Source organism: Macaca fascicularis, chromosome 3, assembly GCF_037993035.2.
Source record: "Macaca fascicularis isolate 582-1 chromosome 3, T2T-MFA8v1.1".
NCBI classification, from domain to species: domain Eukaryota; kingdom Metazoa; phylum Chordata; class Mammalia; order Primates; family Cercopithecidae; genus Macaca; species Macaca fascicularis.
Genome location: NC_088377.1, coordinates 1,776,338 through 1,801,622, shown reverse-complemented (window position 1 = coordinate 1,801,622; position 25,285 = coordinate 1,776,338). Strand labels below are relative to the sequence as shown.

The following is a 25,285-nucleotide window of genomic DNA, read 5'->3' as shown; positions in this document are numbered from 1 at the left end:
AAAACTCTCCAGTGTTTGCCTTCCAGGACACTACTCAGGGTCACCCTGACTCAGTTTACCCAAATCACAATCCTTTGTTTCCCAAATAAATGCTTTAGTTAATAGTATTAAAAGTGAACAATGAAAAAGCAGATTCAAAACCTATTCAAATGGTTCTAACTCAGTGTGTTAGTATAGTCACAGCTGCTTACTGAAAACGAACATTTAAACTTCGTCTACTCCAGGAAGATGTGCGGAAAAAGGGTGAAGGGTGAGCCACTGGGCCCAGCCCACCGCAGGACGGCCCCCTGTGCTTGTGTGTGCCCCAACTCACAGTGACAACACCCTGGCCAGGCCTCTGCATGTTGGCTTGGTGTCATCTGCCTTGCACTGGAGTGAAACAGGGTCAGGCTGCCACCATCCACACACATTTTAAAAATGAAACCTTTATCAAGGGAGTATCTATGGACTGTTTTAAAAGTCTTTGGAACCATGACTTGGAGCTGGCAGAAGAGGCTGTGGCTGTGGACTTCGGCACAACCAACAGTGCTGAAAACACTATGATTTACATCCATTCCAAGCTGCAAGTCCATCTTTTCTCCCTGCAACAAAAAGACCATTAGCTTAAAAAAGGGAGAGGGTTCCATCATCCTTGCAGCAGCTAAGACAACCCCTTAGGGTCCGCCTGGGCTCTCAGACCCAGTACCTCCTTCCAGGGATGTGCCCACACCCGGGTCCTTTTGTTAAATTACATCTGGCCTAAAGCTGGCCATTCTTTGAATTCCTACCTAGTGAACTGCAACCTAACCAAGCATGTAAACAAACTCAACCTAGTAAGTCTATTCTTGTAACAAGTAGCTGAGTCTGTCGTAAGCTGCCAGTGGATCAGACCACACCCACATGACGCAGAGGCCCAGCTGTAGCCAATCAGGCTGTTTCCGTGCCTCACTTTCGTGTTCTGTCTTTAAGTGCTGCCTGCCCATGCTGCTGGGTAGAGCTCGCTGAGCCTCTCCTGGTTCTGAGCGCAATTCATGAACTGTTCTTTGTTCAAATAAACTCTAAAGTTTTTCTTTTTTTCAGACAGAGTCTCACTCTGTCACCCCAGGCTGGAGTGCAGTGGCACAATCACAGCTCATGGCAACTTCTGCCTCCCAGGTTTAAGTGATTCTCCTGCCTCAGCCTCCCACGTAGCTGGGATTACAGACATGCACCACCATGCCCGCGAGGCTAATTTTTTTTTTTTTTTTTTTTTTTAGTAGAGATGGGATTTCACCATGTTGGCTGGGCTGGTCTCAAACTCCTAACCTAAAGCAATCCAACCGCCTTGACCTCCCAAAGTGCTGGGATTACAGGCGTGAGCCACTGCGTCCAGCCTCAAGTTTTCAACACTCTTGACCATTGTGTCTCACTAGGACCAAGCAAGAGCCTCCTCACCAGCCTCCAGCTTCCAGGCTATTCTCTACACAGTCACATCACACCCTGCTCTGCCCAGGCCCCACAGAGGCCCTCCTACCCACACATCCTCCCGACGCATCACTGGCCCAGTTGCTCCATCTGGGACACCAGCATCTCTCCGCCTTGGCCGTATGTGCCCTGGGGCCTCTGTACTCATTGTTCTGGCCACTGCCTCTTACAGCCCCACTAGCCTTCCTGGGCCCCTCCCAACCTCCCACCTCCTCCAGGCTGTGTTCTCCAGAGTTCTGCAGCATTTACCAGCACCTGGCACACTAATCTTCTCACTGGCTGGTCTCTTCCCATCACAGTTAAACTCATAAAGGCCATACTGCCATCTCCTATGTGCCTAAAAACCTGGCAGTTTTCAAACTTTTACAACTGTGGAATTCTTTCCCCAAAGAGGCCTCCCAGCAGTCTAATGAACAGAGGGCTGGTTGCTGTTGAGGATGACGAGGGCTTGCAGGGCCCCTTGAGCAGACCCAGGAAACACTGGGGGCCCCAGGGGCTCTGGCAGAAGTGGTGTCCTGATGCAGATGCCACAGCACTCACAGGCCAGCAGGAGCGGCCCCGACCCTGTTCCAACCTAGTCACCATGTGCCTTCTGGGAGATGTGAAAGGGTTCTTCCACCTTCCGCTGGGCAGCAGGAAATGAGTCTAATGAGTCTACGCTCCACAGCTAACTACCATAAAGCAGTTTATTTTTCTTAAAAAGGAAGGTACATGGTCACAGTCCAAAATGTTTTATACAGCTCTCAACCTGGAAAATGCAATTGATGAAAAAGGCACTGTTTCTAGAACAAATGGGAAAAGAATAAATATGTCACCATTTACCTTGCACAGCTTTGAGTAACACCGTAGGACCCTGTCTCACGCTCAGGGTCAATTTTAAAAGCTTGAGAAGGAGAAGACACAGCAAGGTGATGTCCTAGACTAGCCAGGCTCTGAAGGGAAGAGCTGTCTGTCCCTCCTCACTAACCCTCCTCTCTCTGTCACACAAGTGTCCGTGTCACTGTTCCTCTAGCAGATGTGGAAAGTGGGTGCTCAGTGAGGACTCAGCCCCCACCAGCCTGAGGGTCACACGACACCATGGTGGGAAGTCACAAAGGGTAATGGGCCAAGATGGAGAGGGGGGCTCCCTGACCTTGAGGACCCCTGAGGCACTGCTGCACCTTCCACAGATTCTGCGTCCAGCGTTGCCCTCTTTGCAGATGCCCCTCATGGTGGTGGCACAAAGACCTAAAAATGATTTCTGTAAAATGGGTACAAGGAGCTCCCTGATAAAGCAGCTCATCCTAGACAGCCTTTTGGAGTTGGTGTGACTGTCCTTCCTCATTTCTAGCTCTCAATAGTGAATGGTGGACCCGGAGGCCCCACGTGCACCTGCCAGCCAGGGTGAGGGCGCGGCAGCCAGGGCGAGGGCGGGGCAGCCAGCTGGGCCTGGTGTGAGGAGTGGAGTTGCAAGTTTCCTACAGACAATCCACCGAGTGTCCCAGAGACGCCACTGAAAAACTTCCCAGCACTCTGATGTGCTGACGGTAGGGCCTGAACTGTCATCCCTCCACGGGGCTCCCTGAGGCCTCAGGCCCTTCCCTTTGCAGCACCAGGTCTGCCTTGCACACATCCCAGGAGGAAACAAACAGGCAGCCTCCTGCTGCGTGGAGGGCAACAGAGGGATTCGTGAGGCCCCAGTCACTCTGCAGACATTTAAAATGACTCTTTTCCTTGCACCATCTCCCAGGGAAATGTCAGCCCGTGTGCACCTGACGGAGGGCAGCTCACCCGCCAGCATCTATCCTCAATGCGCTTAAAATATGAAGACATGAAAGGTGGCTGGTAAGGCCAGAGCTGGAGCCTGACAAACACTCCTGCTTATGAGTCACCACGTGGGCCCTGCTGGCAACCGAGCTGTGGGTTCACAGACACTGCCTGAAAACACAACTGCCCCCGAGGGCAGCAGAGCCTCTTCGTCAGCCATGGCGGCTGGAAACGCCAAGGACAGAGCACAACTCTAGACGCGCTGCACCTCTAGAGGCCTGGGGCCTCTTCTGGGCTTAGGATCCCGCGAGGGACAGTCCTGTCCACCGAGCTCCTGGCTGGCAGCAGACGGTGACTCCGCGGCGACAGAGCCTGCGTCCACCCACGTCAGTCGGGTCCGGGAGCGGCCCCGGAGGAGCCTTCTCAGTAGGTGATCTTCCAGTGCGTGGGCTGCTCACATGCCTTCTCTTGGTCTCCGCAGAACCTGTTGTACGTCGTCTTGGGGTCCAACCCCAGAATTTCTCTTTCCTCATGAATCCGAAAAGAAAATGTTGAGACTGAGGTGCCGATAAAAAACCTGCAAAGGACCACAGAGGTTCCAGAGTTAGGAAGAACTGAGATCACAGAGGTTCCAGAGTTAGGGAGAACTGAGAGGAGCAGGTGAGTGAAATGAGTTCCAGAGTTACATGGAACCGACACAGCCGCCCCCCTGCTGGCACCCCTCGCTCAGGTGCCCTTGACATCTGCGCCGAGGGGCTCTGCCTGATGCTGCAGCCCCATCCCCACCCCACAGTCAGCAGCCACCACATTCCTGTCCCACCACATGCCCCCCTCAGGAGCTCTCCTCTCCATCACCAAATCCCAGACCAGGCACGCCGGTGCAGGTCGAATACCTCCTGGACCAGGCACGCTGGTGCAGGTCGAATACCTCCTGGACCAGGCACGCCGGTGCAGGTCGAATACCTCCTGGGGGTCACATGGTGAACAATGAGAGATTCCTACTAATCACAACACTGTCTAGCCAAGGCATGGGGGGTCCTTATCCTGAGGCACAAGAGAAATCACGGAGGTCAAGGACTCCTCCACACACACGCCATATGGGCTGGTGGGGACACCCTTCTCCAGGGGTTTCTTCACACCTTGGGTCAGCGGCCTGCCCATTCCTCTGGCTCCTGCACAGTCAGTTTCTGGCTCTCCAGCAGCACTTCATGAACTTCAAGAACAAGCAAACCCCAGAGATGTTTCCAGAGCAAACGTGACGTGCCCAGTGCTGTACACGGAACCACAGGGCCAGCAGGCCACACAGGCCCGTGTGCTGCTGGGTGGGGGCATTGGTGGGGAGACCCTCACCACTCCACACACACGGGCCTGTCAGAGTAGGCCGCGCTAGCCTGGAGGTAGAGCAGCTTCAGTGAGCTAGGCCAAGTGCTTCGCGCAGCTGAGGGCAGGAGGCCGAGAGCTCAGTGTCAGGCCTCCCCACAGCAGGCTTCCTGGGCTGGGGAGACAGCACTGCCAAGCTCGCAGTCAAATCTCAAGGCCACACCTGAGAAGCAGGGGCAAGCTCGTGACTGGGCTCCCACACACCTCCGCCCTGACCTAAGAAGTCAGCGCTGCCTCCTGTCTGTTTAACAGGTAAAGGGATCCACGCCCCACAGACAGCATCACCCAGAGCCTCCGTGGGTCTTACGCACAATGCCCAGACCACCACAGGAAACAGCAGATGTGTGAAGAGGCACCAGCTCAGGGCGCTCAGCATTCCTCGGGCAGGAGGGAGACAGACTAACCCACAGAGACCTACACACGTGCACAGTGCTAACCACGGGAAGACCATTCCCTCTACTTTCCTTTTTTATTGAACTCAAACTGTTTCACCCTAATCCTAACCTTGGTCTCCATTGCAGATGGGCAGACAGGTCTTTAGGGGAACAGAGGCCCAGCCCTACCTCCTACAGCAGCCCCATGAGAATGACGGCATGCAGGGCCCAGGCTCCCAACCTTGGGGACACTCATGGCAACCCCACAAGAAAGATCGCATGCAGGACCCAGACTCCCGGCCTCGGGGACACTCACGACAACCCCACGAGAACAACCACACAAGGGCCCAGGCTCCCGGCCTCAGGGACACTCACAACCCCACAAGAACGACCGCACAAGGGCCCAGGCTCCCGGCCTCAGGGACACTCACAACCCCACAAGAACGACCGCACAAGGGCCCAGGCTCCCGGCCTTGGCGATGCTCATGATGCTCTTCAGCAACACACACAGCACCAACAACGCGCCCAACTCGAGGGCACGGGCAACTCTCAGGGCAGGGGGCAGATGGGGCAGAAACTGGGAATGACGGGAAAATGAGACACAAGAAGAGGTTCTGAGATGAGGCCAGCTATGCCAACAGCCTGCTATGGAGGAAGTCTGTGTGTGAGAATTAAAAGGGCAAGATAAACAATTAACTTCAGCCCAGGGAAACACTGAACCAGATGCTACAGGAGACTCAGACGAGGAGGTAAACAGTGTGGAAATGACCACTGTGAACACAGGTGACCATCTGCTCTGACACCGAGTACCTGGAACAAAGAACCTTTTGAAAGCCACCCGACCCGCTCTCGGCCGACAGTGAAGTGGGCAGGCTACACAGGCAACCATCTGCTCTGACACCGAGTACCTGGGACGGAAGAACCTTTGAAAGTCACCCGACCCGCTCTCAGCCGATGGTGAAGGGGGCAGGCACCTGGCATGTGAGCAGATCCACTGGTCAATAATCGCCACGCCTCCGTCCTTGTAGAGCTCCAGCTCCTCCCACGTGGGTTCAAACCTCACCATCTCGGGTAACAGCTTTTTTAGCTCTTCATATTCTGCGAAGCAGAAGGAGAGACCCTTTGAACCGGATCCTCCGGTAGGAACAGATATGTCTCTCTTTAGCAGGAAGACATGCATACTTGGCTTCTGGTTAATTCGTTAGGAACTGGCTCAAAACATGCAGACACACAATCCAGCTTTACCCTCCCAGGAATTAGTTGAAGATCATGCAGGCCTAGGTCTACCCAGAACGGAACCAGGGATCAAGACGAAAAGAAAGAAACGAAAGGCACGGAAGCTCCATACCCTTTCTGACGGCATCTGTGGCCACAAACACCTTGTCCAGCCGGTGGATCTTCATGAGGCTGCGGATCTTCCTCACGGCCCCTTCCAGGCTGGGCACATCCTCTCTGTGACCCCAGATAAAATCTTTTCTTCTCAGATGGACTCCCAGGTAGGGGCCCCCTAGCGCCGAGCCCAGCTTGACCTAGCAAAGAACCACAAGGAAATGCGGAAACTGACAGGCGGGCTCGGGGCTCATCCTGGGCACCGGGTGGAACTCGAGGCGCAGAGGGACGACCATTTCCATGTGGCCTCCTCCATGGGGTGGCCTCCAGGGCTGTCTAAGGGATTCAGGTGGAATCTCGGGGGCGACCAGATGTCTTTCTAAGAAGACAGTGAAGCAGTATTAATTACCACTGATCATTTTATCTGAGTTAAAGAAAAGTATTTAAAAAGAGAACAGCATGTGGAGACTCACGCTGCAAACTTGTGCTCCGAGAACCACCGCAGGGACGTGCCAGCTCCTGTGGACGAAGCAGCTCACAGCTGCAAACTCCCCAAGAGCCAGAATGCTCTGCTGCCCTCTTGACAGCACCACCTCCTGGCTGGAGGCCACCAATGCAAATGGTTACAGCAAATTCTAACAGAACCTTGCTCTAAGGAAGGAGAAAGCAACAGCTAATTCCACCACTTGTAACATCCTGGCTGACCACAGGTCCAGAGTCTGTCCACATGACAACTTCACTGCAGCATAACCAGCATTCGAGAAAGCCAGTGCACTCAGCAAAACTACAACCAAGGACCCCGCCAGAGTCCACCTCACTCCCCTGCGACCTCCACAGAGCAGGTGCTGGTACTCACGGCGGGGAGACCTGAAGACGGATCACATCACGGGGCTCGGCAGACATTCCCCAGCACCATCCCAGGGCCTGGAAGCCCCACTGGGTGGCTAGACCCAGAAGAGCAATCTCATCACTGCAGCCCAGCTCTCAGGAGGCCCCATCCCTAGGGGAAGGGAAGAGCACCACAGAGCACCCCGTGGGACGAAAGAATCTGAACAGCAGCCCGTGAGTTCCAGATCTTTCCAATGAAATAGTCTGCCCAAATGAGGAGGCAGAAAACCAATTGTGATAATATGACAAAACAAGGTTCTATAGCACCCCCAAAAGATCACAGGAGCTCCCCAGCAATGGATCAAACCAAGAAGAAATCTCTGAATTGCCAGATAAAGAATTCTGAAGGTTGATTATTAAGCTACTCAAGGACATACCAGACAAAGGTGAAAACCAACTTTTCACTTTCTTTGTTGGCTTTCTGTCTTGATGACCTGTCTAGTGCTGAAAAAGGTGAAAGGTGAAAAAAATACAGAATGTGGATGAAAAATGCTCCAGATAAATAAGTATCATAAAGAAAAATCAATTCCAACCTCTGGAAATGAAAGACACGCTTAAAGAAACGAAATACACTGGAAAGTTTCAATAATAGACTAGAACTAGAACAGGAGAAGAAAGAGCTTCAGAGCTTAAAGACAAAGTTTTCAAATCAGCCCAATTCAACAAACACAAAGATAAAAGAATAGTAAAAAAAAAAAAAAAAAAGAACAAAGCCTCCAAGATATTTGGGATTATGTTAAACAACGAAACCTAAGGATAATTGGTGTTCCTGAGGAAGAAAAGAAATCGAAAAGTTTGGAAAATGTATTTGAGGGAACAATTGAGGAAAACTTCCTGGTCTTGCTAGAGACCTAGACATCCAAATACAGGAAGCTCAAAGAATACCTGGGCAATTCATCACAAAAAGATCATCGCCTCAGCACATAGTCATCAGGTTATCTAAAGTCAAGACGAAGGAAAGAATCTTAAAAGCTGTGAGCCAAAAGCACCAGGTAACCTATAAAGGAAAACCTATCAGATTAACAGCAGATTTCTCAGCAGAAACCCTACTACAAGGGACTGGGGTCCTACCTTCAGCCTCCACAAACAAAATAATTATCCGCCAATAATTTTTTTATTCAGCAAAACTAAGCTTCATAAATGAAGGAGAGATCATCTTCTTTAGACAAACAAATGCTGAGAGAATTCACCACTACCAAGCCAGTACTACAAGAAATGCTAAAAGAAGTTCTAAATCTTGAAACAAAACCTCAAAATACATCAAACTAGAACCTCCTTAAAGCATGAATCTCACAGGGACTATAAAACAACACAATTAAAAGAAAGAAAGAAAGAAAGAAAACGGTATTCAAGCAGCAACTAGCATGATGAATAGAATATAGTACCTCACACCTCAATACCAAAGTTGAATGTAAATGGCTTAAATGTTCCACTTAAAAGAAAAAGAGTGGCAGAATGGATAAAAATCTGCCTAAAAGCTGTGAGGCAAAAGTCTTCAAGAGACTCACCTAACACATAAGGATTCACATAAACTTAAGGTAAAGGGGTGGAAAAAGATATTCCATGCAAATAGACACCCAAAGTGAGCAGGGTAGCTGTTCTTATATCAGACAAAACAGACTTTAAAGCAACAACAGTTAAAAAAGATGGAGGGATATTATATAACATATCAAAAAGGTAACACCATGATCAAATGGATTTCATATCTGGGATGCAGGGATGGTTTAACATATGCAAGTCAACAAATGCGACACACAACCTAAACAGCACTAAAAACAAAAATCATATGATCATTTTAATAGATGCAGAAGCAACATTTGACAAATCCAGCATCACTTTATGATTAAAACCCTCAGCAAAGGTGGCATAGAAGGGACATACCTCAAGGTAATAAAAGTCATCTATGATAAATCCAAAGTCAACATTATACTGAACAGGGAAAAGTTGAAAGCATTCCTCCTGAGAACTGGAGCAAGACAAGGATGCCCACTCTCACCAATTCTATTCAACATAGTACTGGAAGTCCTAGTCAGTGCAATCAGACAAGAGAAAGAAATAAAGGGCATCCAAATCAGTAAAGAGTAAGTCAAACTGTCACTGTTCACTGACGATATAATCGTATACCTAGGAAACCCTAAAGACTCACCCAAAAAACTCCCAGATTTGATAAATGAATTCCGTAAAGTTTCAGGATACAAAATGAATGTACACAAGTCAGCAGCACTGCTATACACCAATAACAACCAAGCTGAGAATCAAACCAAGAATTCAACTCCTTTTACAACAGCTGCAAAAAAAAAAAAAAAAAAAAGAAAAAAAAAAAAAAAGAATGAAACAAAACAAAACACAAAAACAACCAAAAAAACCCACAAAACTTGATCTCTACAAGGAAAATTACAAAACACTGCTGAAAGAAATCATAGACAACACAAACTATTGGAAACACATCCCATGCTCATGGATGGGTAGAATCAATATTGTGAAAATGACCATACTACAAAAGCAATCTATCAATGCAATTCCCATCAAAATGCCATCATCATTCTTCACAGAACTAGAAAAAACAAAATCCTAAAATTCATATGGATCCAAAACGGAGCCTACATAGCCAAAGCAAGACTAAGCAAAAAGTACAAATCTGGAGGTACACATTACTCAACTTCAAACTATCCTACAAGACTACAGTTACCAAAACAGCATGGTACTGCTATAAAAATAGGTACCTAGACCAGTGGAGCAGAATAGAGAACCCAGAAATAAAGTGAAATACTTACAGATCTTCGACAAAGCAAACAAAAACACAAAGTGGGGAAAGGACATCCTATTCAAAAATGGTGCAGGATTAATTGGCAACCCACATGTAGAAGAATGAAACTGGATCCTCGTCTCTCATCTTATACAAAAATCAACTCAAGGTGGATCAAAGACTTAAATCTAAGACCTGAAATCATAAAAATTCTAGAGGATAACATCCGGAAAACTCTTCTAGACATTGGCTTAGGCAAAGAGTTCCTGACCAAGAACCCAAAAGCAAAAGCAACAAAAACAAACATTAATAGTTAGGACATAATTAAACTAAAAGCTTCTGCACAGCAAAAGAAACAATCAGCAAACAGCCCCCAGAGTGGGAGAAAATACTCGCAAACTTTGCATCCGACCAAGGACTAATATCCACAATCTACAAGGAACCAAAACAAATCAGCATTAAAAAAAAAAAACAAATAATCCCATCAAAATGTAGGCTAAGGACATGAATAGACAATTCTCAAAAGAAGATACACAAACATACGAAAAAATGCTCAACATCACTAATGATCAGGGAAATGCAAACGAAAACCACAACAGGATACTACCTTACTCCTGCAAGAAGAGCCATAATCAAAAAACCAAAAAATTATGGATGTCGGCGTGGATGTGGTGAAGGGGAACACCGTGACACTGCTGGTGGGAATGCAAACTAGTACAACCACTATGGAAAACAGTATGGAGATTCTTAAAGAACTAAAGGTAGATCTACCATTGATCCAGCAATCCCACTGCCGGGTATCTACCCAGAGGAAAAGAAGTCACTATATGAAAAAGACACTTGCACATGCATGTTTATAGCAGCACAATCCACAGCCGTGAAAACATGGAACCGGCCTGAATGCCCATTGGCCAGTGAGTGGATGAAGAAAATGTGGTATATCAGCCATAAAAAGGAAGGAAATGAATGCTTTGCAGCAACCTGGATGGATCTGGAGACCATTATTCTAAATGAAGTAACTCAGGAACAGAAAACCAAATATCAAATGTTCTCACTCATAAGTGGGAACTAAGCTATGAGGATGCAAAGGCATGAGAATGACACAATGGACTTTGGGGACTCAAGGGGAAGAGTGGAGGGGGTGAGGGATAAAAGACTACACATTGGGTACAGTGTACACTGCTCGGGTGATGGGTGCACCAAAATCTCAGAAATTACCATTTTATCCATGTAACCAAACATCACCTGTTCCCCAAAAACAATTAAAGTTTTTTTAAAAAAAAAAGATAAAATAAGCCAGGCACAGTGGCTCATGTCTGTAATCCCAGCACTTTGGGAGGCCGAGGCAGGTGGATTACTTGAGGTCAGGAGTTTGAGACCAGCCTGGCCAACATGAGAAAATCCTGTCTGTACTCAAAATACAAAATACAAAAATTAGCCAGGCGTTGTGGTACACACCTGTAGTCCCAGTTACTCAGAAGAGTGAGACTCTCTCAAAACAAAACCAAAAACAAAAAAAGTTAATTAAATAAAATTTAAAAGAATAAAAAATAAAAAACACTGAAAAGAAATACAAGTGGGATAAAATGAAAAAATCTTCTGTATTTTTTCCCGAGTAAAAACTGTCCAAGTAACTTAATTATTGCTGGAACAATTAATGCTATTCCACGTGGAAACAGCTCAAATACCCCATAAAGAACAAACAAGTAAAATGGCACTTCTATGAAAGTTTTGTTTAAAAAACACAAAAAACAGACACTGAAAATGCTTAAAAACAAAATCAAGTTGAAAAAGCAATATGTTTGTTGTAATTACACCACAGAAAAACCCAAACTTTCAGAAAACACTTAAAAATATATACATAGAATAAAAAAAGGATGACTCTAGACCAAAATAGCACTGACGGTGCTTCTAGGCGAGTCTGGGTGCACGCTGCTTTTCTCTATCAATCAGGTCATGAGGGAGAAAGACCCAACGTGCCTCTGACCACCTCGAGCTCCTGCTTCCGTGCTCCTGGCCTCGCCGCGCTCTGAGAACACCTTTGAGGCTGCTGGGCCTGCCAGGACTCCCGTGTTACTAGAGGGAGAGCCAGGCGGAGTGACTCCCCGAGTCTGCACCGCGACGAGGGTCCCAGGGTCCTGGCGCCTCCCGAGAGCGGGTAATTACCGTGACTCACATTTCAGGGAGGCATCCACGCCGACAGACGCGCCAACCCTGCTGTGACTCTGAACTGAAGGCATGAGTTTTTGGGCATCTCAAGAGAGGATTTACCTTCTCTCCAATTAACAAAAGGGAGAGGGGCTACCTTCATCTTCGTCCAGTCCTCCTGGAAGGGGATCCTGTCCGCGTCGTCCGTGGAGTTGAGGTGTCTGCTCCTGAACTCGTTTCCCACCTCCCGCAGGTGCCTGGCGAACACCATGCTGCGACGGGTCTGTGGAAACGGCGACGGCTTGGCTGAGAACAGCCCGCCCGCCATGCCGCCCTTCTGGAGCGGGTTCTCCCATAGCTGCCGCCACCCACCCCTGCAGCTGGAACAAGACCCTCAGAGACATTCCTCATCAACAGTCGCCCGAGAAGCAGTGCCATCCACGGTGGAGGCTCTCGAAGGGTCTCCGGCATGAAGCCAATGCAGGGCAAGCCGTCCACCCCTGCCAGCTCTGCCAGGCTCCCCCGAGGGAAGCTGTGGCACACACGGGCTCAGCTGGCCATTGCCCCTGGCTGGCACAACTGTGTGCAGCTCCTTCCCCTCAGTGTCTCCCCAACTTGACTTCTAGCTTTTGCCAAATGGGGCGGGACCGACCTGCACAAGGCCCCATGTGAGCAGGGACTGTCTCCTGCAGGCAGGTTCCAGCTTTACAAGCTGCTGCCCTGGTGAACATGTCAGCAGGCCTGCTGTGCCCACGGGAGGGGGGCAGCCGCTTCCCGCCCTATACTCCCACTCACTCACAGAACCGGGGTGGCTATGGAAAGTCACCCCATCAACACAGAAATCAACGGCAATGGGAAAGACCCGCTGCAGAAAACAGTCCCACCTTTCAAAGCTAAAGAAAGGAGAAAGGAGGGGTCTACGTTCCAGCCACTGACGGAGTCACTGACTCGGGGGCTGACTCCAGGGCACCGCCACTGCATTCAGGGCCTGTGGCATCAGAGGGGAGAGCTGGGCGGCCCTGTGGGCTCCCGAGGACCTGGCTCTGCGGCCACGTGAGACTCGGGGGCGGCGCAGTCACTGCAGGTGCCCGTATCCAGGGCTTCAATTATGATTTTAATCAGCAAAGTTCAAAAGAGCCATCAACTGTTTTAAATTTTCAAAAACTAAATAATAGGCAACATACACTAATTTAGAAAGATGCTCCCGAGGAAACACTCACATCCCAGTATTCTTTCCCTCCGTAGTGGTCATGAAGTAGGTTCTCGGCTCTGTCTAACATCACGGACCTATTTTTAAACAACATGACAATAGTTATAAGAGTTAAGGATGATGACAGTCACACTCTCAGAGCACAAACTGGGAGAACCCAGGGCCGGGGAAGCAGAGACCAAGTCTTCAAGGGACACCAACCAGGGCGCGTCGGGCGGTTATGGCTGAGACACAGGCAGGCTGCTGTCTGGCCTCCACACCACAGTTCTGAGGGTTTAACGCCCACTGTCAACTCAGATAATGACATCAGAGAAAAGTATCTCCTAATTTGAGGAGTGTATTTGGGAGTGGGCAGAAGGCTTGGAATCCAGGATCCACTGATGGCTATGGCAAGCTGCAGGTGCGCCTGAAGACGGGAGGCTGTGGGAAGCTTTTCTTTGGCAAAAAGGAGAGGTTCACATAAGCTGCTTGGAAACAAATTCACTGACTCGGGCTCAAAGCTGGAGCTGCATCTGTTCCGTGGTAGAGACGCCATTCCCGGGCAGGCATTCTTGCGACAGCGTCTCGTCCGAGTTACTGCAGCCCTTGTCCATTGGCAAACCTGGTCCCAGGAATACGTGCACGTGTGAAGCAGTGGCTGTGAAAGTGTGAGGTGCATGAAATGTGTGAGGAACGTCCTGGGGTTATTTCAGAGAGCCCTCCAGCCAGCCTTCATCTGAGACTCCTGGCAGGCACCTCCTCCTCAGCGCCTTCCTGGGGTTATTTCAGAGAGCCCTCCAGCCAGCCTTCATCTCAGACTCCAGCCAGCCTTCATCTCAGACTCCTGGCAGGCACCTCCTCCTCAGCGCCTTCCTGGGGTTATTTCAGAGAGCCCTCCAGCCAGCCTTTATTTCAGACTCGCAGGCAGGCACCTCCTCCTCTGCGCCTTCTTGCTCCAGTTTGGGTCTGACAAGTCATCCAGGTGCCTGTGACTGTCACGCTAAACGCTACCTAATTCCACGTGGGAAGTGCCTCTCCTTTTCCAGCCATTGAACCAACCGTCTCACCACACTTCCTAGGGCTCTTGATGCAAAATAAAAACGAAACGCACAAAATGGATCGTAAGAAAAGAGACCCGAATACTGGGGTGGTAAAGGTTGGAATACAAAAACCCAGAAATGTTTAAGGAAAAGACTGATGAATTTGACTACATTAAAAATTTTAATTTTGGTCTGGTGCAGTGGCTCACACCTGTAATCCCAGCATTTTGGGAGGCTGAGGTGGGCGGATCACGAGGTCAGGCAATCGAGACCAATCGTCCTCTTCTGGGTGGCATCCTAGTTTTATGCCCTCATGGTTCACACACAGACTCTTCTACACAAACCTGGAAACAACCAAAGGCCACATTTTCTTCCATCTGTACACAGACAGCTGCAAAAGAGCGAGGTGATGTCCACGTGTCGTAATACCCAGGTGTGCAGCTGGGTGGGAAGAGAAGGGCAAACTGAAAACTGCGTGGACAGCGTGTGTGGTGATTCCACGTGTTTAAAAAGACGGCCGCATGCACAGGCGGCGACGTGAGGTGATTTCTGGAGAGATGGGCATAGCTGGATTCAGTGGGTGCCTCTGGCCCTGCTTCCAACGCCGTTTAAGGCTTTTTGTGAAATGCAATACCGCACTTCGAGACCCACATTCCGCACGGGCGCAGGTAGAGGACATTCCGCACAGGCGCGGGTAGGCAAACTGCTCCAAAACGAACACGGTGCAGCCCCTACCTGGGTGGAGGAACAAGGAGGAACAAAGCCCTTCACACACTTGCTCTGCCCCATCCTCAGGGGCCTCCCCGGCATCCCCCATCTCTACCTCCGATGCACGGGACTGTCTTTGACCTTCATGCACATGGAACATGACCACATTTATCTTTTTCTTTTTTTTTTTTAAACTGGGCATTATATCTTGATTTCTCTTTGTTGAAAACGGCAGCAGTCTGCCCGTCAGTTGTGGATCTACCACACTCTATCCCGTGCGTGGCTGAGGGGTGCACGGGTTTTCCTGGTCCGGGGAGGCCATGAACATTCCTGGCCAGGGGTCTGTGGGTGCACGTCCTGCATTCGGGGTGCACCGGACTCTCAGGGTTTTACCAAATTCTCGCTCCAGGAGCAGCCTTCCAGCCCCTGTGGACCTGTCGTCCCAACGGTGGATGGTTTCCTGAGCACGACAGCACTGGGGCACCTGCTCACATTAACAGCAGCCGTTCTTACTCCTGAATCACATGGATCCCGTCTTAGACTCACCTCACCCCAGGCTGCCCGTCCCTCACTCACTAGGTTTTGTCTCCTGTATCCCGGAAAGTCCTTAGTTCATGAAATGTGCTGCAGGACCTTCCTCTCTGAGGCCTGTCTCCATTCTTCTAATGGACAAAAGTTCTTGATTTTAAAGTAACTGGCTTTACCAATCTTTCTTTTTTGGTGCGTGCTTTTCCCATCTTGCTGAAGAAAGCTTCCTGCCCCAAGGTGGTGAGGCTCCTCTCTTAATGGCTTTATAGCTTCACCTTCCCATTAGGGCTTTAACCCCCATTAGAGACTTTCCCTGGGTGCTGGGGGCAGACGGCCTTGCCCCCACCATCAGCCTCCTTCCCCTGCAGCCCGGCAGAGGCGTTTCTCCTCAATCAGGACCATCTGGCTGGAAGCCCCTCTGGGCTCAGCTCCATTCTAACCTGCAAATGTGAATAGAAAAAACTGACAGGCACGACTGTTCCACGGGCCCCACACGTAGGCAGACTGGCTTCCGAAACCCGGATATTTTCATGAAATGAACCCAGTCCCAGGACATTAAAGCTGCATCTCAACCACCAAAACAATTCAGCCTAGTTCCCTCCACAACCTGAGTTCTGCTTTTCCGCAACAGCCGGGCTGGCCGAGCAGCAGACACGCGGGCCTGTGCTGGAGCCACCTGCCTTCACAAAGGCCCAGAGCAGCTGAGACCACGTGGTCCCGGCCCACTGGGGCCAGTGGCAGCTGTTACTGACCAGAGTGGTACCAAGCCAGCTGTGATGTCCAATAGGGTCGCGACTGCCATGGCCTCTAGAGGCGCACACAGGGCACGATAGCAGACAAGGCAGCCTCAACCTCAACGTGGGCAAGCGCGAGAGGCACCCATGCCCTGCTGTGCCCAGTCTGTGGGAGACTGTGGGCGGTAAGCCACCCAGGTGCCAAGGCAAGAGATCGAGGGCACAAGCTGTTCCAGTATAATAAAATGTGTAAAATAACAATAGTTATACTAGATATGGATAATAGATACGATTATGTATGAATATCATTAATCATTAGTTTGTAGTAATTACTCTTTATTCCAATATTATAATAATCCTCGCTCTATGATTATAACTTAGGAAAAACCAGGCCATACAGAGATAGGAGATGAGGGGACATAGTGAGAAGTGACCAGAAGACAAGAATGTGAGCCTTCTGTTATGCCCGGGCAGGGCCACCAGAGGGCGCCTTCGTCTAGCGGTAACGCCAGCGTCAGGGAAGACGTCCGTTGCCAAGTGGACCATGGTCGAGCGGTAGCGTCAGTGTCAAGGAAAACACCCGCTACTCAGCAGACAGGGAAAAGGAGACTCCCTTTCCCCGGAGGAGTTCAGAGAAGACTACTCCTCCACCTCTTGTGGAGGGACTGACTGATGTCGGGCACACCCGCAGTTATCCGGAGGCCTGTCTCCCTGTGATGCTGTGCTTCCGCGGTCACGCTCCTAGTCCGCCTTCATGTTCCATCCTGTACACCTGGCTCTGCCTTTTAGGTAACAGTAGCAAATTAGTGAAAGTACTAAAAGTCTCTGATACGTGGAAATAATGGCGTAAGCTCTCTCTCTCTCCTCTCTTTCTCTCTGCCTCGGCTGCCAGGCAGGGAAGGGCCCCCGTCCAGTGGACATGTGACCCACGTGACTTTACCTATCAATGCAGATGGCTCACATTCCTTACCCTGCCCCTTTTGCCTTGTATCCAATAAATATCAGCGCAGCCTGGCATTCGGGGCCACTACTGGTCTCCGCGTCTCGGTGGTAGGGGTCTCCCGGGCCTAGCTGCTTTTTCTTTTATCTCTTTGTCTTGTGTCTTTATTCCTACAATCTCTCGTCTCCGCACATGGGGAGAAAAACCCACCAACCCTGGGGGGCTGGACCCTACAGGAGATGCTCACAGCACCTGCTGGGGGACTCAGAAGAAGATCCAAGGGAGGTGACGGAGAGGGCCCCAGTCTGCAGCACGTTCTAAGAACATGGTCATCAACAGTTCCCTCCGGAGTTTATGACATCATCAGGTACCGACTTGTCTGCAACCCCAGCTGCCTGGGTGGACCCTCGTGGCCCGGCTCACCAGGCCGGCGGCCACTTGTGGCAGACGCATGGCCAAAGGTGGCTGCACGATCCTCTCCAGACCCATGAGGCAGCAGACAGATCAAACGGTGGGTGTTGGGTGCGGGGAGGGGGCAGGTATTGGTAAAAGTTGCCCAAGTGGTACAAATGGAGAACAGTCTCATGGTAAGCCCCCGCCGCCCCCAGCCCAGCCCCTCCCCGCGCACTCGGCCGGGCTGAGCCCTCACCTCTGTGCCCCTCGCCCACTGTCCACATCACCCACTGCGCTGTTTCGCGGAGACACATGCGACCACTTCCCTAACCAACACCCCCAGGTGCTGTCTGTGAGGTGGGTGGGCCAGGGATGCGGGAGTGGAGACGGACAGCCCCTAGCCCAGCACGCACGGAGCAGGCACCGCGGCCTCCAGGCTGCTCCTGAGGGGAGCAGGGCACTTACCGGGCTGATGTGTTTCTCAGAAGCAGGGGCGCCACGATGGAGGCTGAGCCCTGGACGGACAGACAGGAGACGTTCAGACCCCTGGTCTCCTCATAACCCCAAAACCATCCTCTGGAAGACAAAACCCGCGGCAGCTCTGTCAGTTTATTTTGCTTTCACGAGAAAAACAAATCGAGTCTAGACACGCACACACCGTGGCTTGCTCTTGATGAAATGCGGCTGCTTTAGGAAAACTTACCGATCACGACTGCGGATCGTGACATTCTTGTAAAATTGTAAAAGAAGCCCACAAGCGCCTCTCAGGCTGATGAACCACTGAGGCCCTCCCCATGACAGGGGTTGCCGGGAGGCAGAGGGAGCAGGACAGAGGCAGCCCTGTGCACCTTCGGGGCCAGCCTGGCTGTGACCGTCACCCAAGTCACCCGCGCCCTTCCCAAGAGCTCACTTGCCGTGCTTTAGAGCAGCTGCCCTGGCACTGGACACACGGAGGCTGGGAACTGACAGCTTTTCCACAGTAGGCCTGGCAGTGTCAGAGCCTTTAATGGCAATCAACAGTTGGGACTGACAAGACCCCCATTCCTGTGGCAACATCCAAATGCAGGAAAAGACACAGGGAAAAAGGCACGGGGTCTCGGCCGGTTGTTCGCCACGGCCCATTCTCGAGGCCTCAGCACAAAGGGGACCCGCCTGTCAAGGATGAGAACGGTGTGGGCAGCCACAAGCGCTACTACCACGAGGGGCACCGAAGCACTGTCAGGATGCGGGGGGAGGGGAACGCCCAGAACCCGGCATCAGCACCCAGCGTGGGCACCGAGGGCGCTGTGTGTGTGTGTGGTGGGGGCGCTGTGGCGTGGGGGAGAGGCTGCAGCAAGGGGAGGAGGTGGAGGGCACTGCTGCCGGGGGTGGGGAGGGGAGTGGCTGAGGGGGAGGGGGTGTGCATGTGGGGGGGCGGGGCGTGCATGTGGCAGGGGGAGGCAGCTGAGGCTGAGGGTACTGTGAGGGTGTGGGGCGAGGAGTGCCTGGGGGAGGCGCCTGCCGCAGGGTGCGGGGGGGAGCCTGCGGCAGGGGGCACATGCGGCAGGGGGAGGAGGCGGGGGCTATAGGTACTGCGGGGGTGTGGGGCGAGGAGTGCCTGGGGGAGGTGCCTGCCGCAGGGTGGCGGGGGGCGCCTGCGGCAGGGGGAGGAGGCAGGGAGCAGCCGCAGCAGGCACCTGTAGTACTCGTGCTTGTCCTGGGAGTACAGGAGCTGATCGATACACGGCCGCTCATCCACCTTCTCTTCCCAGGTCCCTTCTTTCCATCCCTCTGCATAACTTTGTAGGACGTAAACCTGGTCAATAAAGGGCCCACCAGACTCTGAAAAACACCAAGAGAAGCCGGGAAGCATGACAGCAATTGGAAGCTCATTTACGGGCACGCATCAGCCACCAGCAGGTGACTCTTACTACTGTACACCACCCTATTCCCAAAGAGACTGCAGGAGGCTCACAAAGGCCAAAACAGGTCAGAGCACAGGCCATGATGGCACAGGGCCGACAGCGTGCGATAGCAGCCAGTGGGGAGGAGCTGGTCCCCGATTCCCCAGCCCCACCCCTGCCTGGCTGCAGCAGGCCCCATCCTCACAGAGGCCCATGTGAGCCCGTCCAGCCTTCACGCCCCTGGTCCAGCCCCCGGGGGCTCGCTCTCTGGCCCTCTGTGAGGCCACTGTCCCCTACCCCCTTGGTTTCCCACAGTGCTCCTCACCACCTGGGCCACCATCTACTGCACTGGTGTCCTGCCTCCCCCAGGGACAGGAGCTCAGGCAAGCAGGAATCGTGCCTCTTACCCACGGCCCAACCCACACGGAGAAGGTGACACTGCGTTGCCCAAGAGATCAGCAATCAAGATCTGCTCAAGGAAGCAGGAACACAGCGGGGAAAGAGCACCGCACAGGTGAAGTTCTGGGGCAGGAACACTGCAGGAAAGGAGCACCGTGCAGGTGAGGTCCTGGGGCAGGAACACAGTGGGGAGGGAGCACCGTGCAGGTGAGGTCCTGGGGCAGGAACACAGTGGGGAGGGAGCACCGTACAGGTGAAGTTCTGGGGCAGGAACACAGCGGGGAGGGAGCACCATGCAGGTGAAGTCCTGGGGCAGGAACACAGCGGGGAGGGAGCACCGTGCAGGTGAAGTCCTGGGGCAGGAACATAGCGGGGAGGGAGCACCGTACAGGCGAGGTCCTGGGGCAGGAACATAGCGGGGAGGGAGCACCGTGCAGGTGAGGTCCTGGGGCAGGAACACAGCGGGGAGGGAGCACCGTGCAGGCGAGGTCCTGGGGCAGGAACATAGCGGGGAGGGAGCACCGTGCAGGCGAGGTCCTGGGGCAGGAACACAGCGGGGAGGGAGCACCGTGCAGGTGAGGTCCTGGGGCAGGAACACAGCGGGGAGGGAGCACCGTGCAGGTGAGGTCCTGGGGCAGGAACATAGCGGGGAGGGAGCACCGTACAGGCGAAGTCCTGGGGCAGGAACACAGTGGGGAGGGAGCACCGTGCAGGTGAAGTCCTGGGGCAGGAACACAGTGGGGAGGGAGCACCGTGCAGGTGAGGTCCTGGGGCAGGAACACAGCGGGGAGGGAGCACCGTACAGGTGAAGTTCTGGGGCAGGAACATAGCGGGGAGGGAGCACCATGCAGGTGAAGTCCTGGGGCAGGAACACAGCGGGGAGGGAGCACCGTGCAGGCGAAGTCCTGGGGCAGGAACATAGCGGGGAGGGAGCACCGTACAGGCGAGGTCCTGGGGCAGGAACACAGCGGGGAGGGAGCACCGTGCAGGTGAGGTCCTGGGGCAGGAACACAGCGGGGAGGGAGCACCGTGCAGGTGAGGTCCTGGGGCAGGAACACAGCGGGGAGGGAGCACCGTGCAGGTGAGGTCCTGGGGCAGGAACACAGCGGGGAGGGAGCACCGTGCAGGTGAGGTCCTGGGGCAGGAACACAGTGGGGAGGGAGCACCGTACAGGTGAAGTTCTGGGGCAGGAACACAGCGGGGAGGGAGCACCATGCAGGTGAAGTCCTGGGGCAGGAACACAGCGGGGAGGGAGCACCGTGCAGGTGAAGTCCTGGGGCAGGAACATAGCGGGGAGGGAGCACCGTACAGGCGAGGTCCTGGGGCAGGAACATAGCGGGGAGGGAGCACCGTGCAGGTGAGGTCCTGGGGCAGGAACACAGCGGGGAGGGAGCACCGTGCAGGTGAGGTCCTGGGGCAGGAACATAGCGGGGAGGGAGCACCCTGCTGGGGAAGTTCTCGGGCAGGAACAAAGCAGGGAAGTAGCACCGTGCAGGTGAAGTTCTGGTGTCCTTTTTGCTCACTCACGACTGGGGGCTAAGGGCTGCGTGGCCTACAGGCCTAAGGCCGGAGCTGCGGGGGCTCCTTCTATGCTAGTGGGAGGTGGTGAAGATCCCGCACACTGGGTGCTATGTTAGCCACATCAGGAGCTAGTTCCTTCCCCACCTTACAGGCAAGGAAACAGCTCAGCAAAGCCCCAGGCTGGTAGACTGCAGGGAAGCGTGAGGCCAGCATATCCGCCTCAGAAGCTCATCACACGGGGTCTGTCTTCCCAGACCTTCCCAAGCACTTGGATGCCCAAGGCCCAGACCTGCCCGCTTCCCTGTCAGGAAACCCACTGGTCCCAAAGGGAGGTAAGGATAACGTCTCCGAGTTCCTGTAACCTAATGTTCAGACCAAGGGCTGGCTGCTAGTTACACCAAACACCCAACCACAGCTTTCATCTTCCAGGACTCATGAGCAAGTTGTAAAGTCAACTCAGGATGCACTCTAGGAATGCTTTTTACAAGCGGCAGACTTTGTGACTTGGTATCAACCAGGATGTCAGAGGTTACTCCCTGTTGTTGCATGCCCCTAGCACTCACAAGACTGACCCTGCCAGAGAAAACATTTCAAAGTGACAAGGTCTAGGGTGCAACGAGCACCATCCTTGAAAAATGACGGCACGGGAGCCACACTCCTTGGCAGGGAGCAAAGGTCTCTAAGCCCCGAGAGTGGCTGTCCAGTAAGAACTCAACAGTTGCTGGAAAGCAGGAGCCTGACTCAAAACTAACTCATTCATCTTCACGGCTTCTCAAATGCAGCAGCAAAGCATCACTTACTTTTAAATTTATGTCTTCCAAATGACACAACACAAAAAGCTCTGAATACCTTCATTCTAAGAAGAGCTTTAATTCCTCTCCTAAAATTAAATGAAAAAATTAAGCAACACAAAGTTAAACAAGACAGACCTTTATCCCTGGTGCCGCACAGCGACACCACGAAGCATACTCCGCACGCAGCACGTCACCCTCAGCGTGAAACAGCCCTTCGCACAGGGAGCCGAGTCCTGTCGGTCCAGCACCCGGGGTGGCCGCTTTCTTAGGGTGTTAGGGCGGCTCTAACTGCATTCACCTACTCATCAGGCCACCGTGGGTTCCAGAAGTGAGGGGGCACAAAGCTCATCCACTTCAGGTCTATTTCCCGAGAAACATTTTGGGAAGCTCACTGCAGCATGGGAAAGGGACTGCGCTCCTGAGTGGAGGAGGTGCTGCCACAGGCCTCAGGCAGCAGCGCTGGGCACTGGAGGATGCTGGTGAGTCTGGATGAAGTCGCAAGCCCAACCTGATGTCTACCTTAGAAATGATTGCCCGGTCCCAGTTAAAAAACCACAGCCTCCCAGCGTGCCGCTCGGCCTCACCTGCGATGAACTGCTCATACTCGATGACGGGGATGTTTTTATTGAGACTCGGAAGATCAAAAAACTCAGACCAGGGAATCCGGACCTGGTGGATGTCAGGACTCTGCCAGTGATAGAGGCGGCCCCACGGAGGCAGGACAAGCACCCACTCCTCCGTCTTCAGCAGAGTCTTCAGGAGAGAGGCGATTCGGATATAGACATCCCTGCGCAGGTTGAAGCCTTCCGGGGGGTTGACGTCATACAGAAGATACCTGAGCAGGCAGAATGAGGACCACAGGTCTCGAATGCTGGGGTTTCTGCACGGAAAACCTGACTACTCAGAAGTCTCAGCGTATGGCCCAACTCTAGGCGCTTAAGATGGTCCCCACTTTGTGAAGGCAGTGAGTGGCCTGTTTCTCTATGACCAGTTACTTATGGAGCCCGTAAGCAGAAACAGCAGACATGCTAACGTCCTTTTAACAACTAGCAATAGTTCAACACTAAGGCTAGAGGAATCCCAGTGACTAGAACCCAAGAATCAGTACCCACATGGTTCTCAAACTGTTTGGTCTAAAGACCCCTTTACACTGGAAACAATGATTGATGGCTGGTTATGTGCAGTATGTCTATTGATATGTCCTATATTAGACATTAAAGCTACAAATATTTAATTCAGATAAAAATAATAAGCCATTACATGTTAACAAAAATCACATATTTAAACAAAAAATAAGCGTACTTTAAAAAATGAATTAGTGAGAAGAACTGTGACGATGTTCTTTTTATTTATTTATTTATTTTGAGACGGAGTCTTGCTCTGTCTCCCAGGCTGGAGTGCAGTGGCCTGATCTCGGCTCACTGCAAGCTCCGCCTCCCGGGTTCAGGCCATTCTCCTGCCTCAGCCTCCCGAGTAGCTGGGACTACAGGTGCCCGCCACCACGCCCGACTAATTTTTTTGCTTTTTAGTAGAGATCGGGTTTCACCATATTAGCCAGGATGGTCTCGATCTCCTGACCTCGTGATCCACCCGCCTCGGCCTCCCAAAGTGCTGGGATTACAGGCGTGAGCAACCGCGCCCGGCCAACGATGTTCTTAATTTTTGCAAATCTCTTTTGGGTCTGGTGACAGCGGGATTCCCATACCCGTTTCTGCATTCAATCTGTTGTGACATCACAGATCAAGGGGTTTCTAGGAAAACTCCGCGGTGCACTCATGAGAGAAGTGAAAAAGGCGTAGAATACCCTGGTACTACTATAAAACAGCTACAAAAGCTCAGAGATCCCGGACACACTTTAAGATCACTGCCCTAGCGGAAGGACACAAAGCACTCCAAGGCACAGACAGGTCCGCAACGGTTACAGAAACCCTGGTACTCTCCTTCTCCTGCTCTGCGCTGGTTTTCCACAGACTCCCACCGTCGCGGGTGAAACTACGTGCAGCGCCCAGGCCTGCGAAGGCCACAAGGGGCCGCGCACCTCTGCGTCCAGGCCCCTCTCGGGGTCCGCTTGGAGAACTCACAGCCACAGGGCGGCTGCGAAGCTCGTCTTGGCCCTAAGAATTCACTGCGGAGCGCCCGCCGGGCACTGACTCCCAGCTTCGCACACCCAGGCCTGGACCTGCGACACTCAGGGGCCTCCTGAGCCCGCCCAGGCTCAGCCCGAGCAACCCGGTGCCCTTCCTGGGCTCCCGAGGCTGCGCCCCTGGCCTCGCGGACAACCCCGCCTGCAGACCCGGGCCGTAGTGACGGAGCTCCGACTACAGTCAACCCACCGGCCCGATCCTGCCCCCAGCCCCTGCCCCATCCCATCCCCTAGGCCCCGGCCCCGGCCCCTGCCCCTGCCCCTACTCCGTCCCCATCGCATCCTTCCTGGTCCCTGCCCCCGCCCCATCCCCATCCCATCCCTCAGGCCCCTGCTCCTGCCCCCATTCCATCCCATCCCTTCAGGTCCAGCCCGTGCCCCGCCCCCATCCCATCCCAACACCCTGGCCCCTGCCCCGCCCCCATCCCATCCCTCCTGGCCCCTGCCCCCTACCCCATACCATCACCCTGGCCCCTTACTCCGCCACATTCCGTGCCCCAGAACCCTGACCCTATCCCATTCCCCTGGACACTGCCCCCTGACCCCGCTCCATCCCATCCCCCTGGCCCCTGCCCCCAAGACTCCGCTCCATTCCATCCCCCTGGCCCCGGACCACCCTCCATCCCGTGTGCCTGCCCCCTGACCCCATCCCTTCTCCCTGGCCCCTGACCCCGCCCTATCCCATCGCATCCCAGACCCACCCCGCCCTCATCCCATCCTCTGACCCTGCCCGACCCTGGAACCCCAGCATTGGCACCGTGGACGCGCGTTTACCGTCTGCGGGACGCCGCCCCCGACAGAATGTCGGCCGCCGACTGGCCGGGCCAGAACTCCTGCCCGGAGGCACAAGCCGGCGGCCAGGACGCTGCCCCCAGCAGCAGTAAGACGAAGCTGAGTGCCGCCATGGCCCCCGCCGGCCACGCACTTCCGGCGGCCGCGCCCCGCCCCGGAAGCAAGCC

General features: G+C 53.0%; 1 protein-coding gene across 9 annotated transcripts; it reads right to left on the bottom strand.

The window, feature by feature from the left end:
- Positions 1-2,115: 2,115 nt before the first annotated feature.
- On the bottom strand, positions 2,116-25,255 carry POFUT2 (protein O-fucosyltransferase 2). Of its 9 annotated transcripts, none has more exons than XR_012431883.1 (10): positions 25,101-25,255; positions 22,768-23,018; positions 18,501-19,407; positions 18,052-18,162; positions 13,275-13,341; positions 12,212-12,337; positions 6,292-6,472; positions 4,329-6,041; positions 4,118-4,233; positions 2,116-3,766 (listed from the first exon to the last, which is right to left on the bottom strand). XR_012431883.1 is itself a non-coding variant. In XM_065541274.2 (9 exons), the coding sequence occupies exons 1-9, from the start codon at positions 25,229-25,231 to the stop codon at positions 3,613-3,615; spliced, it is 1,323 nt and encodes a 440-aa protein (XP_065397346.1). In that variant the 5' UTR covers positions 25,232-25,255; the 3' UTR covers positions 2,116-3,612. The 9 variants fall into 9 exon arrangements, 5 of the variants coding, with proteins under 5 accessions (XP_065397346.1, XP_005548568.3, XP_073889982.1 ...); XR_012431885.1 differs by having other exon boundaries at positions 13,239-13,341; positions 19,263-19,407; XR_012431882.1 differs by having other exon boundaries at positions 19,263-19,407.
- Between the last annotated feature and the right edge of the window lie 30 nt (positions 25,256-25,285).

Coding starts and splice junctions, on each gene's coding strand:
- POFUT2 (XM_065541274.2), bottom strand. CDS start 25,231: ATGGCGGCACTCAGCTTCGTCTTACTGCTGCTGGGGGCAGCGTCCTGG. Junction 19,408..22,767: donor GTATGAGCAGTTCATCGCAG/GTGAGGCCGAGC, acceptor GGTGTTTTTCAG/AGTCTGGTGGGCCCTTTATT. Junction 6,042..6,291: donor CACAGATGCCGTCAGAAAGG/GTATGGAGCTTC, acceptor TCTGCTTCGCAG/AATATGAAGAGCTAAAAAAG.